Source organism: Hippopotamus amphibius, chromosome 9 (assembly GCF_030028045.1).
Source record: "Hippopotamus amphibius kiboko isolate mHipAmp2 chromosome 9, mHipAmp2.hap2, whole genome shotgun sequence".
Taxonomy (NCBI): Eukaryota; Metazoa; Chordata; class Mammalia; order Artiodactyla; family Hippopotamidae; genus Hippopotamus; species Hippopotamus amphibius.
In genome coordinates this window covers 18,333,151-18,348,631 of record NC_080194.1, presented here as the reverse complement: position 1 = coordinate 18,348,631, position 15,481 = coordinate 18,333,151, and the positions used below count along the sequence as shown (strand labels likewise).

At 37.5% G+C, this 15,481-nt stretch overlaps 1 protein-coding gene across 5 annotated transcripts in view; it reads right to left on the bottom strand.

Annotated features, from left to right (window-relative positions):
• Positions 1-15,481, bottom strand: part of LGR4 (leucine rich repeat containing G protein-coupled receptor 4) — a 96,908-nt gene continuing 81,427 nt past the window's right edge. For all 5 annotated transcript variants that reach the window (XM_057748821.1, XM_057748822.1, XM_057748824.1 and 2 more), the window contains 12 exons: positions 14,617-14,685; positions 13,650-13,721; positions 13,396-13,467; positions 12,989-13,057; positions 10,929-11,000; positions 9,770-9,835; positions 8,994-9,065; positions 7,273-7,344; positions 6,897-7,022; positions 5,960-6,075; positions 5,618-5,701; positions 1-3,191 (listed from right to left, as the gene is read on the bottom strand). In XM_057748821.1, the coding sequence (XP_057604804.1) occupies positions 1,915-3,191; positions 5,618-5,701; positions 5,960-6,075; positions 6,897-7,022; positions 7,273-7,344; positions 8,994-9,065; positions 9,770-9,835; positions 10,929-11,000; positions 12,989-13,057; positions 13,396-13,467; positions 13,650-13,721; positions 14,617-14,685 (2,167 nt within the window). In that variant the 3' untranslated portion in view covers positions 1-1,914. The remainder of the gene's footprint in view (positions 3,192-5,617; positions 5,702-5,959; positions 6,076-6,896; positions 7,023-7,272; positions 7,345-8,993; positions 9,066-9,769; positions 9,836-10,928; positions 11,001-12,988; positions 13,058-13,395; positions 13,468-13,649; positions 13,722-14,616; positions 14,686-15,481) is intronic.

Here is a 15,481-nt window from a genome sequence, read left to right as displayed (position 1 = left end):
AGAAACTTTAATAATTCAACACACTGCATACAATACTGTATTTCCTACCATGTGTATAGCACAGTTTACCACATATTTTAGATATCTCTATTCTATTTTTTAAATGAATGCAATGAAAGTATTCATTAACATGACTTTTGGGGAAAAAAAAACTTTTAGCTAGATTTTTTTACCAAGTTATGATTTAATATTTATCAGGTGTGTAAATATACAAACATGATAGCAATTCTAAAAACTTGTGAATAGTTGGCCTTACAAAATTACAACACACTGTAAATAAATCCCTCCCATATTTTATACAAACTACATGATTTTGATATACAAAGATTCTGTTTTTATTACACTGACAATGTACAACCAAGACTATTTACAATGCAAAAAGTATATAAACCACAATTTAACATTCTGCTACTGGCAGTCACTATAGTTTAGGAGGTAGCTTTAATTAAATGAAATGAACAGAAGCCACATTTCCCAACTTGTGTTCTAAAAATAATTTACATAAGATAAAAATTCATTATATGCACATTATATACAGTTTAATTATTAAACTGCAATCTAGCGTCATGTTTTTTAGTATCTCCTGAACAACTAATATGGCAGTGGGTTTGCTATTAATTTAGCATATTGTTCAAAAAACATACTGAACATTTATAACTTTAAGACTCCACATAGTGACATGTCAAAAGTCCATAAATGAGAATCAAGTAAAATTTTTAATTTTTAAAGACACAGGCCTAAGCTTTATGCCTTTTTGTTTTTTCTCCTTAGTGACATATTTGTCTTGTCTCACAAGAACACAGTTTCTGAACTGTTGCACAGGTTTTTATAAAAGTAAGGGGAAAAATGTATGGCAGCTTCCATGTAATAACATAGGTTCAGGAGAATCTAGTTCGCTAAGGAATAAATGTAAGTGCTTTGTGTCATAATTACTCCCAATTTCTTCCAACTAAATGAAATCATTTGCCACAATTGACTTTCTGTATAATTCAAACTACAGGTAGATCACATACCAACAAAACTGGAAAATACTGATAGAGCCAATGATATTAGAAAGTTTTATCAATGAGCACATTACACAGAACCATCAAATCCCTCATATACTATTAGAATCCCATGGTAGTAGTTTAGCCAAATCTATGAAACTCACACAGCAATGAGCCCTTTAGTTTTTCCTAATAGTGTGATCACTAAACACTGAAGAAAAAATTACTGTGATTGAAACAAAGCAATGTATAACGACTGAAAGCAAATGTGTTCAGTTATTCTTTTAAAATCTAACAGTTGTTAATATTGTTTTAAAAACATCTTCAGGTTTTAGATTTAAATCTCTTAAACAACACTGATGATTCTATTATGTCAGAGATGGATTAGAAAATGCAAGAAGATAATGCCTACATCCACTCTCATAGTCCTAGCTGAGAAATAATCCCGTATTTTGGCCCTGCAGTAAGTTGTCCTGAGATTAATGATGAAACATTAGGTAAAATTAGCAAGACTTTTTCTTCAGTCATATAAAAATCACCACTTAAAATATTCTTAAAGAAAATATTAACAGCTGTTTTTTGTCTTGTGCTTAATTCAGAAATTGGTATAAATTTGCTTCTTATGGATCAGAAAAACCTAACGGGTTATGTTGCTGTGATATACATAAAATCTTTTTCAAGTTATACATTTGTTTCAAACAGACTACACATTGCTTGGACACTGTTTTTTTCATCCGTTGATAGTACAGGCACTTGTTCTTTGCAAAGTTCTGGTTTATTAAGAAATAAACTGCCATATTTCTCCTTCTTCTAAGTGACACCAGGCAGCGATCACAGAAGTGCTTCCCAGATGAGCAGTCAGACTAGGGTTCATTCTATAAACACTGTGATGTGAGTTGATGGGGGAAACAGTTACAAACACACTGATTCAGTCTTTAACTCTCGGGAGATTGTAAGCATAGCGCACCAAAGGGAATCCTCGACTCTGATAGAAGCAGGCTCGTCCACAGGCCTGCACCTGGTCAGAACTGTCCGAGACAAAGGAATCTTCTTCATCTGCGTAATCAGAGTGGACGGACTGCGTGCCACAGTCAGACCAATAGCCGTCCGGTCTTTGGCAAGAACCCACTGCCAAGGCAGGACAGCTGTGTGATTTTATTAAGTGTTTGCAGGACACCGGCTTTGTCAACAGAAAGGATTCGCAGCAGTCACACACAGTCAGGTTACCCTGCAAGTGTGAGTACATGCCACAGTCATAGTAAAAATCCTGTTCCACGCAACCGGCCTGGCTGCTTATGGAAACCGACACGGATCCGCTTTTCCTGGTAATATGTCGCTTCAGTAATTTCCAGTCTTCTTTAAACTTTGGGTTGAAGAAGACATACAGGACTGGATTCAGGCAAGCAGGCAATGGGAAAAATATCAGAGTAACAGACTTCATGATTTCGGGACTGATGGAGATGGCAGTGATCAATGGTGCAAACGAGAAAAATGCAACAGGGCAGAAAAAGATGCAGTTGGTGAAGATGAGCCACGCAACATGCTTTATCATGCTAGAGTGAGAGTTCTCGGAAAGGTCTTCTTTTTCCAAGTTGCAGTAGAGTTTAGTGTAGATAATGGCCATTAATAAAAATGCTAGTGAGTTTAATAGCACTAAGGTTACAGTAAATCCTAACGATGGGGTTTCTCCCGTGGGAAAAGGCAAGCACAGGGGGGATGCAGAATACTCCCCTCTGTGGAAAAGGGGAAAACAGCCTGCTACTGCAGCACCCAGAAAAGCAAAAAAGGCAGCAATCCGGAACTGTCTGAGGTGATTGCTTTTCCCACTTTTCATTATATCTTTTGCAGATAAGCTTCTTTCGACGGTTGCTAACGTTAACAAAAATATGGTGCTTTCTGAGGAGAAAACGGCGAGAAACCCAGCTATTTTGCAACCACTGCCAATCTCCCACCAAATGCCAAATTCGGCAAAATGACCCCAGGACACGGCATCCAGGAAAGTTAAGATGCCAGTATAGGCTCCCATGAATAAGTTAGATACAGAAATCAGGCCTATGAACAATTTGGAAGAAGGCAGTGATGTACAAGATGCAAATGTTGTTAACATGACAAGCAGGTTGAAAAACAGTGCAATCAAGAATATGAACCACACAGTAAGACGGATCATCCAACTTCCCAGAAGATATTCACAGGGCTTAAAAGCACCTAAGATGAAAGAGAGAAACAAAAGACAATTTATAAAAGACCATATTCCATATGATGTGGCTTGAGAGAGAAACTAGAATAATTTATTACTACCAAACTGAACTGACGGAAATTGAAAAGATTACCATTTCTTATTCAATATTTTAGTCATTGGACTGGGCTATTTAAAAATTTATTTTAATATATATTTATTTCATTTCTTTTATTAACTATTTGGCAAACCATACAGTGATATTTAAAGGAAAACTTTCACTTTTTCTTATACCTAATATATATAGCACAGTGTCTAGTACATGAAAGGTACTTCATATACTGAGGGCTTGCAATCAGACAAACTAGGGCTTGAGTTTAGGGTTCATAACTTGCTGCTCTTACTTGAAAGGGCAGCTTAACTTCTATAAGTTTCATTTTCTTACTTGTGGATAATAACACCTATTTCATAGAGCTGTGCAGCTTATGTAAAATTACATACACAAGGTACTTAAGCAGGCTACTGGGTACATAGTTGGACTTCAATAAACGTCAGGTCCTTTTCTTCTTCCTTCCTAGGTCCTAATATACTTTATACTAATTATATATTATATGTATGTGTAACACATATATTTTCTATACATTTCTTATAGCTTTCAAAAGCAATCTGATGAAGCAGGTTGAGATCGGTATAATTATCCCCATTTTTCATCCAGAGAAACTGAGATTTCAAACTGGTTGACCTGACAGAGGTCATTCAGATAGTACAGCTAGCGAGGGCCAAATCACACTGAACTAGTCATGTAAAACTACGCCCAATAAAACCCTGCATAACAAACTAGGATTGTAAGAATGAATTTAGTAGCTGAGTTGTGTGTTCTAGCAACTAACTCTGGCAGCTAATTAGGTCCCAAATGACAGCTGTTTCATTTAAAAGTTAATGAAGAAAAACAAAATTTTGTCTACAGAGCACAAGAAAACTATGTACTACAACTACCCAAAAGACACGTTCTGATTTATATTTCTGGATTGTCCTGAAGTTTGATACATCCCGTAAAGCATCTTAATCATTGAGATATTCACCAACCTAACAAGCCAACTCTGCACACTTATATCGATCTGACTCAAGGAACTTAAAAAAATTTTTTTTCTAATTAATTTTTTAGTCCCCCTCAGGGAAGTGTTAAAAGGAAGCTTTCACCTTTATCTCTGTATCTGAACTCATTCTTCTGCAAGGAACAAGGAGTAGCTGATCTCACCTGGGAGAATAAGACACCCTTTGGAAAGTGTTTGACAAGTGGGTGGAATTACTTTCCCTCAAAAGCCTGGGAAGCCGACTCCACCCAGTCTGTCTTTGGAAACCTGCTGCCTCCTCCCGTTTTAAAAGAAGGTTCCTGCTCTCCTCCACTTCCTGCTTCTGTGTCAGCACATGGCTGTCTCCATGTTACTACAATTGAGTGGAGTGGAGGAAGTAGGCCTGCAATTCACTCCTATTGCGACCTGGGGAGATGAGCTCAGATTAACTTTCCTCCTGGTTGACCCCCAAGATTTAAAATCAGTGAGGAAGAAATGGAATCTCTGCATATTCAGGTCTAGACCCCCCTTTAATAGACATTCCCTTCCTTATGTACATTCTCCAATATCAGAACCCCAGTGGGGCAAGTAAGTGAAGTATACCCCTTAATTTCTAACAGCCAATACAGAAACTAAATAAAATAATTGCATAGATGTAAATGATTCTTGTTAATCCCATTCTCTACACCAGGCACTGTGCTAAGTATTAAAAGAACACATACACAGGCTCTGAAGAAGTTCATAATTCAGTAGTAATCACTAAAGAATCCATGATACTTATGATCCTGAGTTATAAAATTAATGTCCAGATCATCCTGTGTGATTATATTAAAGATGAATCTACTTCATCGCACGCAATTTAGCCATTATTTAAATTTTTCTTTAACAGTAAAATTCTAAATCCATCTTCTTGAATAGATTAGGTAGAATACGACATCACAGTCACAACCAAATATGTAGTGTCAATTTAGTCACTTTCCCAAGTCTACTACAGTTCAATGAAATAAAATAGAAAGAAAAGTAATGGCAATATTGCATTAAAAAAAAAAAGGATAACACTAAAAATCCTTACAGGCCAGTAACTTCTAGAACTAGTCCTAGGGTTAAAGTTGCATGAGGAAAGTGCCTCTCTGCCCTTAATGTGCATAACGCTCATCTGGGGAGCTTGTTAACATAACAATTCTGAGTCACTGGGCCTGGGCCTGAGATTCTGCAAGAGATGCCTAAGCTCCTGGTATACAGGCCACACACTGAGACAGGCCTTATGAAACCATCTAGTCCTACTCCTGTTACAGAACCCACGTCTATCCCTGGAGGTGTTAGATATATTTGCTTAACCTTTGTTTAAAGTGAGAAACTGCAGCCAGCTGTGTTGGGCTTACCTGTCGAGGGTGTACAGTGGATAATGATTTGACTGTGCTCCTCATTTTCAGCACTGCTGGTGACACCTGCTACATCAGCGGGACCTGAATATATAACAAATTGTTTAATTCAAGCTTCAGGCAGTTCAAAAGAACCATCTTTGCCTGCAGTCTTCTCTCTTGCACGTGATGTAAGTTCAGCTTGCACCAGGCTTAATAATGCTTTAAAAATGTCAGGCACACAGTACACAAAAGCCATTTTTCTCCACATTTCATATTGATCCTTCACAAACTGATTACAATAACAGAGGCTTTGATTAATGCCGTAAAGAGTGTTCTATTTTAAAAAGTTCGTGCACTTGCCTTTATCCTTTCCCACACTGCGGTCTTGGAGGCTGTTATCTTCTGTGTTTGAATGTGCATAAGAGTCACAACCCCAAAATGCACAGCACTGATAAGCATATGGTACAGATAAAGACCTGGAAAAAAAATGGCAAAATCTATACTAAAATACCAACTTCACAGACACGCTTTTGTCTTGTAAAAAGTAAATACTTCAAGCTGGTCACGATCCTCTCTGGACTTAGTTTCCTCATCTGTTAAAAACCTCTGGTATCAGACAACACCACGAGTTTCTCCATTTGTGTAAGGTATGCTTTTAAAAGCTGCATGTGAATCAAGCCATCTTTAAATTTAATAGTAATACTGCAATTTAAAGTCAAAGCTTATCAGACTCCTTTTATAAAGGAATCAACCACACCCAATTTATCATATGAAACTGACAGTTTCATTTAAAATTAATGTCCCAGGTCACTTGTGACTTTACACCATTAAATGAATTCACTTTGTTCATATAAGTATACTGAAAATATTTATTCTCTTCTCCCACAATAATATTCCCAAGCCCTTTCTTTACTATATCTAATGAGGTCCCCTCTCTAACTCTAATGTCTCTGTGAAGTATTATCACATTGTATCAATTTTCTGTAGGTTCACACATGCTTTCTGCCCTCTTGTTGCAAATGACAACTCCCACTATATATAAAACCATTCTGATGAAGGGCTATATTATCTCTTTGACAGCATCATGGTCTGCAATTCATGTTCTCAACAACTATGGACTGACGCTCATGTTTCATTTTTTTCTGAATTGTGACGACTGAGGTTGAAAATCCTCTTAAATGATAGCCTCCCAGAAAATCTGGGAACCACAGGAAAAAAAAAAAAAAAAAAAAAAAAAAACCAGGACACTCTATAACCTGGAGGCCTACCAAAACTTCCACAGAAATGAAAAACACACCTGAGATTAACAAAGTCTTTTGCAGCTAAGGCTTCTCTCAGCTTGAAGTTGCCCACAAGTTTCAGCTGATTTAGTCCATTTAGGCCTTCCGTTGGAAATGAAGTTAATTCATTGAAACTTATATCTCTAAAATGTGAATAAGACTTAAAATTAACTCCTAAGACACAAATCTGTACATGTGTTAACATCACAAATATTAGAGCTCTAAGAGGAAGTTCAGGTGAGCAAAAACCATTTCAGAAGCTGTCGCTACATCACAGCAAGTTAGCATTTATACAAGGGAACACTAAAGAGAAAATGATTTGGGTAGGATAATGCTAAAACAAGTTTCTGCAGACTATTCACTACTTTGGTGATACTGCAGCATGAAACTTACAGGTTAGTTATTGATCCAAGCTTGGCAAAAGCTCTGTCGTCAATTTCATGGATCAGGTTTCTACTCAGATCTCTGCAATTATAAAAATAGTTACTCTTTTGAAATAAACTCCAAATGCAGTTACTCTGACTACACTTTAGAATCTGCTGTAGTCACAATATCCCTGATAAGATAACAAATATCTTTAATCTTGTTCAACAACATTTTTAACATTTATGTTAAAGTCCTCCCCTTCACAACAATCTGTTTCTTGGAACGTGTTCCATGGTGCAGTAATTCTAGCTGGCATCTGTTTCAAACAGTTGTGAATTTTCTCCACTTTATCATTCTGGTACCAGTTCAAAAATATAAATGATATAACTTCTGGTACTATTAACTAGGTGAGGAAAAGCACAGCTCCTGACAAAGGCGAAAATAAAAACAGGCTTCGTGTTATTTGCCTTCTCAAAGGTTAGTGATAAGGCTGTGAGGGAAGACAAATAATCAATATGCAAACAAGAGCATTCCAGAAGGGTTGCAGATATCATTCTTTCCCTAAGCAGGAAATAAAAACCATTATCCACACCAGAGCCATATACTATATTCAGGAACACACCCCGAGGAATTCTGATATTACAGAATTAATACAACAGAGAAACAATCTGCACCCATGCTTACACGGAGCCTTAATGGAAATTTAAAGATAGGGTAAATGCATTCCATGACACATCTCCTGGATAACAGGAAAATTCGACAGACTTGGTTCCAAATCATGAAAAGGCCAGCTAGTTTTGCACTGTTGTCACTTATCAGTGCTCTAGAAGTGATGGCAGCTGGGAGCCAGTCCCCTTCCCCACTACCGCCCAGACCCACAGGAAGCCTGTTAGCAACAAGGAAAGATCCAGCAACCCAACTACCAATAAAGTATTTTTCTAGTAGAACGCAGGTTTAATTTCTTAATGAGGACCTACTGGAAAACATGACTTTAGTATATGTGCTTTCACTTCACTGTCAATGTTTCAAATTTTTTATACATAAAAAAAATTGTTCCCTAATTAAGTGTATCGCGTCTTCTTGCATGAAGGCAGTGACATGGTGTGTCTTAGTCACCCAAGTGCTTGATAGAGTACCAGGCACAAGTACGCACTCAAATACAAATCACTTTTTAAATGAGTGCTTCTGCTGTATATTAGCTGTTGTTTGCCATGATAGGTACCACAGTGCAGGGGTCAGTGACATCTTTCTGTAGAGGGCCAAATAGTAAAGATCCTTCACCTCTGGGAGTCACAGGGTCTCTGCTGCAACTATTTGACTGCGCCATAGCATGGCGAAAGCAGCTTTAGACAATATTTAAACAAAAAGGCATGGCTGTGTTCTAATGAAACTTAATTTACAGAAACAAGAGGCATGCTGAATCTGTCCCACAGGCTACAATTTGCCCACCCACCCCCTAACGAATTGGCAAACTTCATTACTGTGACTTGAAAACACACAAAATGCACTTCTCAAGCTATAAATGTTATACTTTTTCACTCACAAATGGGCAACCTCATAAATTAGCTAAGGTAAAAAAATGTTGAAAGGAAATTATAAAGTACCATGTGGTAAAGTTTGAAAAACAATATTTATGCATAATAAATCCTATATTTAAGTATAGTTACTAACATGGGAATTGTAAGGATATATTAATTTACAGCTTGACAAAAATTTTATTTGTCTCTAATAATCATAGAGGAACTTACAGAATCCTTAGTGATGTCAGGCCTTGAAAAGTATCTTCCTTTATTTGGTGGATCTGATTACGTTGCAAAGAACTAAAAAAAGAATAAGAATGAAAGATAAAAGAAAGAGGGAAAAAAAGAGGGAAAATATTTTCTATTTTGAAAAATAACATTTTGTAATCAAACTTTTTCTAAGCTTAAATATTCATTCAGAAGTAACATTAATTGTTCTTCTTGAAAGTAAAGAGGACTGTTGTTTCCTCATCTATAACATGAAAGGGCTAGACTAACTGGCATTCCATCCAAAATCATACTGAGAGTTAAGGTACGCTATTTAAATTCCTCACCAACCCCACTCAGGAGTGAGAGCAAGAAGACAACACAGTGAGAAAGGACTCAAGACAATACAGCCATACTAAGTACTGCGGAAGGAAGGTCAGAGGAAGGAGGAGATAAAACATGGGAGTATTAGTTCCTCCCAGTCAACCTCCCAGTCAACACAGAGCTGTCCTATGTAACTACACTGTAGATATCCACATCTGGACCAGTTTCTGTTTGGTTGGTTTTTCATATACACTGCCCTCCCCCATACTGTCTCATAGAATGCCTGACAGATAGGTACCCAAGAAATGCGGGTCGCATGAACACACCTGGTACTATTGGACATATATTCATAGGAACACCTGATTATGTGAATTTCTAAGATCTTAATATGAAAGCCATTTATTTACAACAGGAAAGGCTCAGTGAATTCACAATAGACCACAGCAAAAAGAGTAAGTCAAAGGCCAACTTACATTTCTTCCAGAGCATGGCAACCATTAAAGCTTGGAAGGTCTTTTATATTGTTGTAAGACAAGTCCCTTAAAACAAAGGAAATTAACAAGTTAATTTTATGTTATCAGAATACTACATTAGGAGAGCTGTACTCAGAAGCATTGAAAGCAGTGCTAAGATCTGCAATGAAGAGATATGGCTGAAAAAGAAAAGCAAATTTTTTTTTTCTTAGACTTATAAGCTTTCTAGAACACCTCAGGGATAGAACGGGCTTAAAGCTGGCAAACTTCAAGTACATAATGCTGAGTCTAGACAATATAAAATATTTTAAAACATTAAGAATATATAATAAATATGAAAAATATAGTGCAGAAAATACATAAAAATTATGTTCAAATGGTAGAGGTATGGGTTTTTTATTTATATTTTTATAATATTGTTTATACCATAAATAATTTCTATGTTGTTATTTAATTAAAAAGCTATGAGAGGAGTGGTATGCGCACTCACATTTTAAAAAAATATTTACATTAAATAAACAATCAGGACTAGTTAACTCTGTTAATCCCACTGCAGTGTTTCCTCAATACTATCATCATGTTTGATACTCCATGGCACCCTCTAATTACTTGGTTGATCAACTGGTCACTTATTTTGTTACCATCTCTCACCACTGAATACTTATTAACAACTTAGTAACTTAATTGTTTGTTCTTGTGACATTTTTACATCCTTTATATACTTTTAATTTCCAGGGCAACTTCAACATTTTGGAAAGTTCCATGCTTAGCTGGTTCTTGATCCAAGAAAGATTTGGGCTCTTACTTAGGTTACGGATGAAAGAGCAGCATACAGAGAGCTAACTCCCCCAGGGCAACTAGAATAAGGATGAGGAGTCGGGATAAAAAAAAGAAATCAAGAAAGAGCCTCGTTTGGTTTTACTTCGTTCAAAGCAAAGTCACAATATGTGAGATAGACACATAACCGTAAAATCAAATTCAAATAAACATTACCTACCCAGGGGGATACGAAAACGCCTGCTCATTTCCATGAAAGGAACAAATAAGAAATAATTATACCATAACGTCACCTAATGAAAAGAGTTCATTAAAAATAAAACTCAACCTGTGTGAAGTACATAAATGAAAGGCAGGAGAAGGGAAGAAGAATCCAACTTACAAAGTCCTAAGCATCTTCTGTTCTTGGCACAAATTGCTGGATATGCTGCTTATCTTCGTACCTGTCAAGGTCCTATGGAGAAACATTGTCTAAGAAACGATTCAAGTTGAGATGGTAAACAAAACCCTTTTCTCATATAGAAAAATACATGTTCACATATTATAGAGTCTGTGTATCCCACTGCCTAACTACTCCCTAAAGTAAGGCATGTGGGAAGAGGAATGAACCCTCAACACCCATATTATTTTCACAGTAATGCAGAAAAGCTTGTGACACCACATGTTAATACGGTCCAGATGATAAGCTGGAGTTCTCATGTGGACCAATAAAAAAAAAACAACAACACATCCATGTCCTAGCCTACCCACAGTCACCTGCAGGTTCTGACACCCCCTCACGACCAAAACATCTGAAAGCAAGTTAGCATCCTGCCCCCCAAAGCATGTTTCTGTCTTTTCTTTCAATCAATCCGACTCAGTGTTCTGAAACTGTCTTTTATTCCCTGCATGGTCAGGCCACTCAAGATGACTGTTCTCTTGCTCTCTGTACATTCCCTGCCGGACCAGCGCCTGCTTCACCTACACCCCGCTCACGTGACTGACCTTCCTGCATACCAGCCCCAGGCCCCAGCGAGAGACAGTTATTATCAAAGGGGCAGTGAGGGGCGTGCCCCTCTGCTGGTTTCTCCAGTAGCTAATGAGCCAACCTGACGTCAATTCCTATAACTGGCAATCTCCCTTGCCCCCCGCACCCCGCCCCCAGCGAGTGAAGAATGCCGCTGTGTCCTGCCTGCCGCGTGCCAGTGGGGTGTTGCTCCAGGACCTTGCTTCAGACGTGTAAGCTCCCCTATCCATGAAACCACTGCTGTCTCTGTTGCTGACTCTGGGCTCTTTCTTTGGTCTTGAAGCTAGACAAGTGCAGGCCCTACAGACCTGCAGGGCGCAACCCAGCAATCCCCTCCCTTTCTATGTCCCCATTTGCAATCAATCACCATTTTCTGCTCATTCTTCTTCTATAGGTTTCAGCACCTGACCCTCTTCATTTGTACTGCTACTATGCAGATCAAGGGTGAAATGATGCAGAGAGGGATGGAGGAATCTCAGGCCACGTGGAGGAACTCCAGTAATGGATTGAAGACACAGAACTCTCATGGGTAAATGTGTTCATTTAGCCAAATGGAGTATCCCCATGGCCTCCTCACCATTCTATCTCTAGTCTCTCTTCTTACCCTTCTCACGCCACCTCCTCCCACATTTTCAACACCTCTGAACTGCCTTAAGAGCCTAGTTTAAAATCCTTAGCTCGATGCTTCCCAACTTCTTTTTTTACATCTTGGCACACATGAACATTGTAATTGCTGCGGCACCCTGTGGTAAGGCTCCTTGTGGCAGAGACCCTGGCCATATAAGGCCCAACATGGCTTCTGGAGGGCTGAGGTCATCAAAATCTTAGATGCACCTGCAACCCATTCACAGACCACCCACTGAGAGGCTCTGCCACAGCCAAGTGTTCGATGTTCAAGGTTTTACATTTTAAAAGTGCAAGCCCAACCGTTTTCCAAGTTTCTCCATACCATTCCCCTTTCTACCATAAACATGTAATTCTAGCTATATTTGATCATCTGCATGCCATACTTATGTATATTTTTCGTGTTCTCTGTTTCACTAAATCCTGCTTTTCTAAAATAAAAGACCCAGCTCTGGGAAACCGGGCAGTATCCAATTTTGAAACATTTCACCTGTTCCATAAAGCCTTTGCTGATAGTCTACATCGATCGACCTGCTTCTGAACTCCTAAAGCACTGCTTCTAATCTGGCACTTACTTACTGCCTTATATTTTCAGTGACCTTCTCAGAACTTACCTCCACATGCTAGGCTATACTCTACCTGAGCTGACTAACTCCAAACCCAATATATCCATCTCTATGCATGATATTCACAAAGCAAGACTGTAGAAATCAACATTAACTCATCATCATCACCAAAAAGCTGGGCACCGCTAGCAGCCGGCCAGTATGGTGTTAACTTTACACAGCCCCTCTTCCAAGAGCCACACTTACAGACTCTCCAGATGGACAGTTCCAGTCAGATTGGGGAACCGCTGTACCATGCTTGCACCACGAATTACTCTTTAAGAAATTGGGAGATAAAAAGTAATTTAAAATAAAAAATGTTCATAGATGATATTTTCATTTTATTTTTTAAACAGCTTAAAATTACAGTACCATTATACCTAACAAAGAAGATTAGTTTCATCTCTTGATTGGACCTGAACGTGTGATAATTGTGACCAAGTGTTCACGTAAATAAGAACCATTATACATTTTCAAAATTGTCTTTTGGACTTCCACCCAAGAAAAAGAAAATAAAAGATTCTGTTTTCTGGAGCTACAATAATAAATTCTAGTTTTCCATTAAAGCAATCATGTAAACAGTCAGGTTTGTATTATATTTCTATAATACTTACAAGGAATGCAGATCAGATAAATTGTGAAAAGCTGAGTTCCCCACAAAAGATAGAGGATTATCATACAAATGTCTGTAAAAACAGCCAAAAAAACAAAGTTTTCTTATGTTCACAAGCACTCCAACACTAAATCTATGTTCATGAAGTTCATACATCTAACAGCCTGAATTTTCATTCTTCATCCAGATGTTTGGCATAGTACAGACATTGCTTTATATGATTACATATTAAAAGAAAAGTTCAAAACTACTTACATTGTTCTTAAGAGTGGATTACCATCAAACGCTCCATCAGGGATAACAGAAATAGAATTACTATGAAATAATCTACAAAGATAGAAGAAAAATATTTTGAAATGCTTATCCCCTTGTGAAATAAGTTAAAACCCAAATACCTACTCCTACTACTGTTCAGTAGGATAACTGATAACAACTATATGAAAATTCCAAAAATGTGGAGAAACTGAATTTTTAATTCCATCTCATCTTTTTCAGGACCATACCTAATTCTTTTTAAAACCCACCGCTTAACCTAGTATTTGCCAGGTCCTTTATATACATTTAGCTTGCTTCATCTTCAAAGAACTTCAGCCTGCAAGAATCATAGGTATTCTAAACCCAAAATCTCTCTCATCGTCACATGCATTTAGTTTTTAAGCAATGAATCTCAGAACATTAGCTATCAACTCATGACACACAATCTGTTATGCCATGTGCATTCTTATCTCTGACCTTGACAAATTCAGCATCTAAAATGCGCCCTCATCTCTTTCATTTGTCCAAATATTTCCATTCTTTCAAGTCCAGTCAAATTCCTTCTCTTTGGTGATGTCTTTCCCAACGTCCCCAAGCCTTTTTCTGGAATGATTTACTTATCCTATTCATTCAGCACTTACTTCCACCTAGAAACTGCTCTCTGTCTGTCTTACATGGTTGGCCTCCCCAGTGGGACTAAGACCACAGCTCCGACAAAGCAGAGACCATATGTTATGGCTTGTTTCACCAGAATCCAGCACTACACAGTAATCTACACTCAGACTGTCCATGTTAGGCAACATAATCCAATCTGTATGATCGTGTGTGTGTGTGTGTGTGTGTGTGTGTGTGTCCGTGTATTATAGTACATGTAATGGAACAAAGATACTCTAAAATCTCATTGCTGGAATATTAAACGGTGAGTTCTAAGGATATTAAGGCACAGAGAGCGCAAAGCAATACTCACAGCTCTTTTAGGCTGGGAAGGGCTTTAATAGCATGAGGAAATTCCCCCAAATTGTTATAGTTCAGGTCCCTAGAAAAAATTGGGAAAATATGTAAGACCACTGAAGAGTGGTCACAATTTATGAAGGCATTTTGATACAATTTTTTTTTTATTTTTAAATCACATCCTCTGGAAGGCAATCTTTCTTTGCCAACCAACTGACATTCCATTTAATTAAATTTACACCTTTTCTTAGAATACTGAATAGAAAAAAGAATCTTAATTCTTCTATGATGTTTTAAGTTAACAACTTTTTTTTTTTTAAATCAACAACTTTAAAAGTTCAAAGATTTCTCAGAATCACATCCTACTGGTACATTAAATAAATCATCTGAATGGCAGTTCCTCATAAAATAGAATTTATTGGCCATCCATTTATAAAGGACAACAGCCTGAAATTGAAGTTTCTATTTGAGGTTGAGAGTGGCTTCCTGAAATTCGGGTATGAGAGCAGCTGACCTCAGCCTTACCATCAGGAGGATGACCTAAGTATGAATAAGGAGAAGGACCAGGACGAGTTCATACAACTATGGTCCTCAAATGGGTTACAAATTGTTGAAAAAGTTGCATTAATTAGGAGAGAGAAAAGCCATGGTGATCTGTACTTTTAAAAGTCTTAATTCTGAGTGTATTTAAACTATAATTTCTTTTAACCTAAAGAGAATGTTAGTATACGATCAGCGTTTGATCTCAGAATGAGAGTAAATGAAATCAAAAGGCCATCTCCTTAGAGACCTATTTTGTTTTCCTTTTCTACATAGAAAAAAATGGTAAATAAAAATTTAACTGGGAAGAAAAGGTTTAATTTTAATATAACTGGAATAAC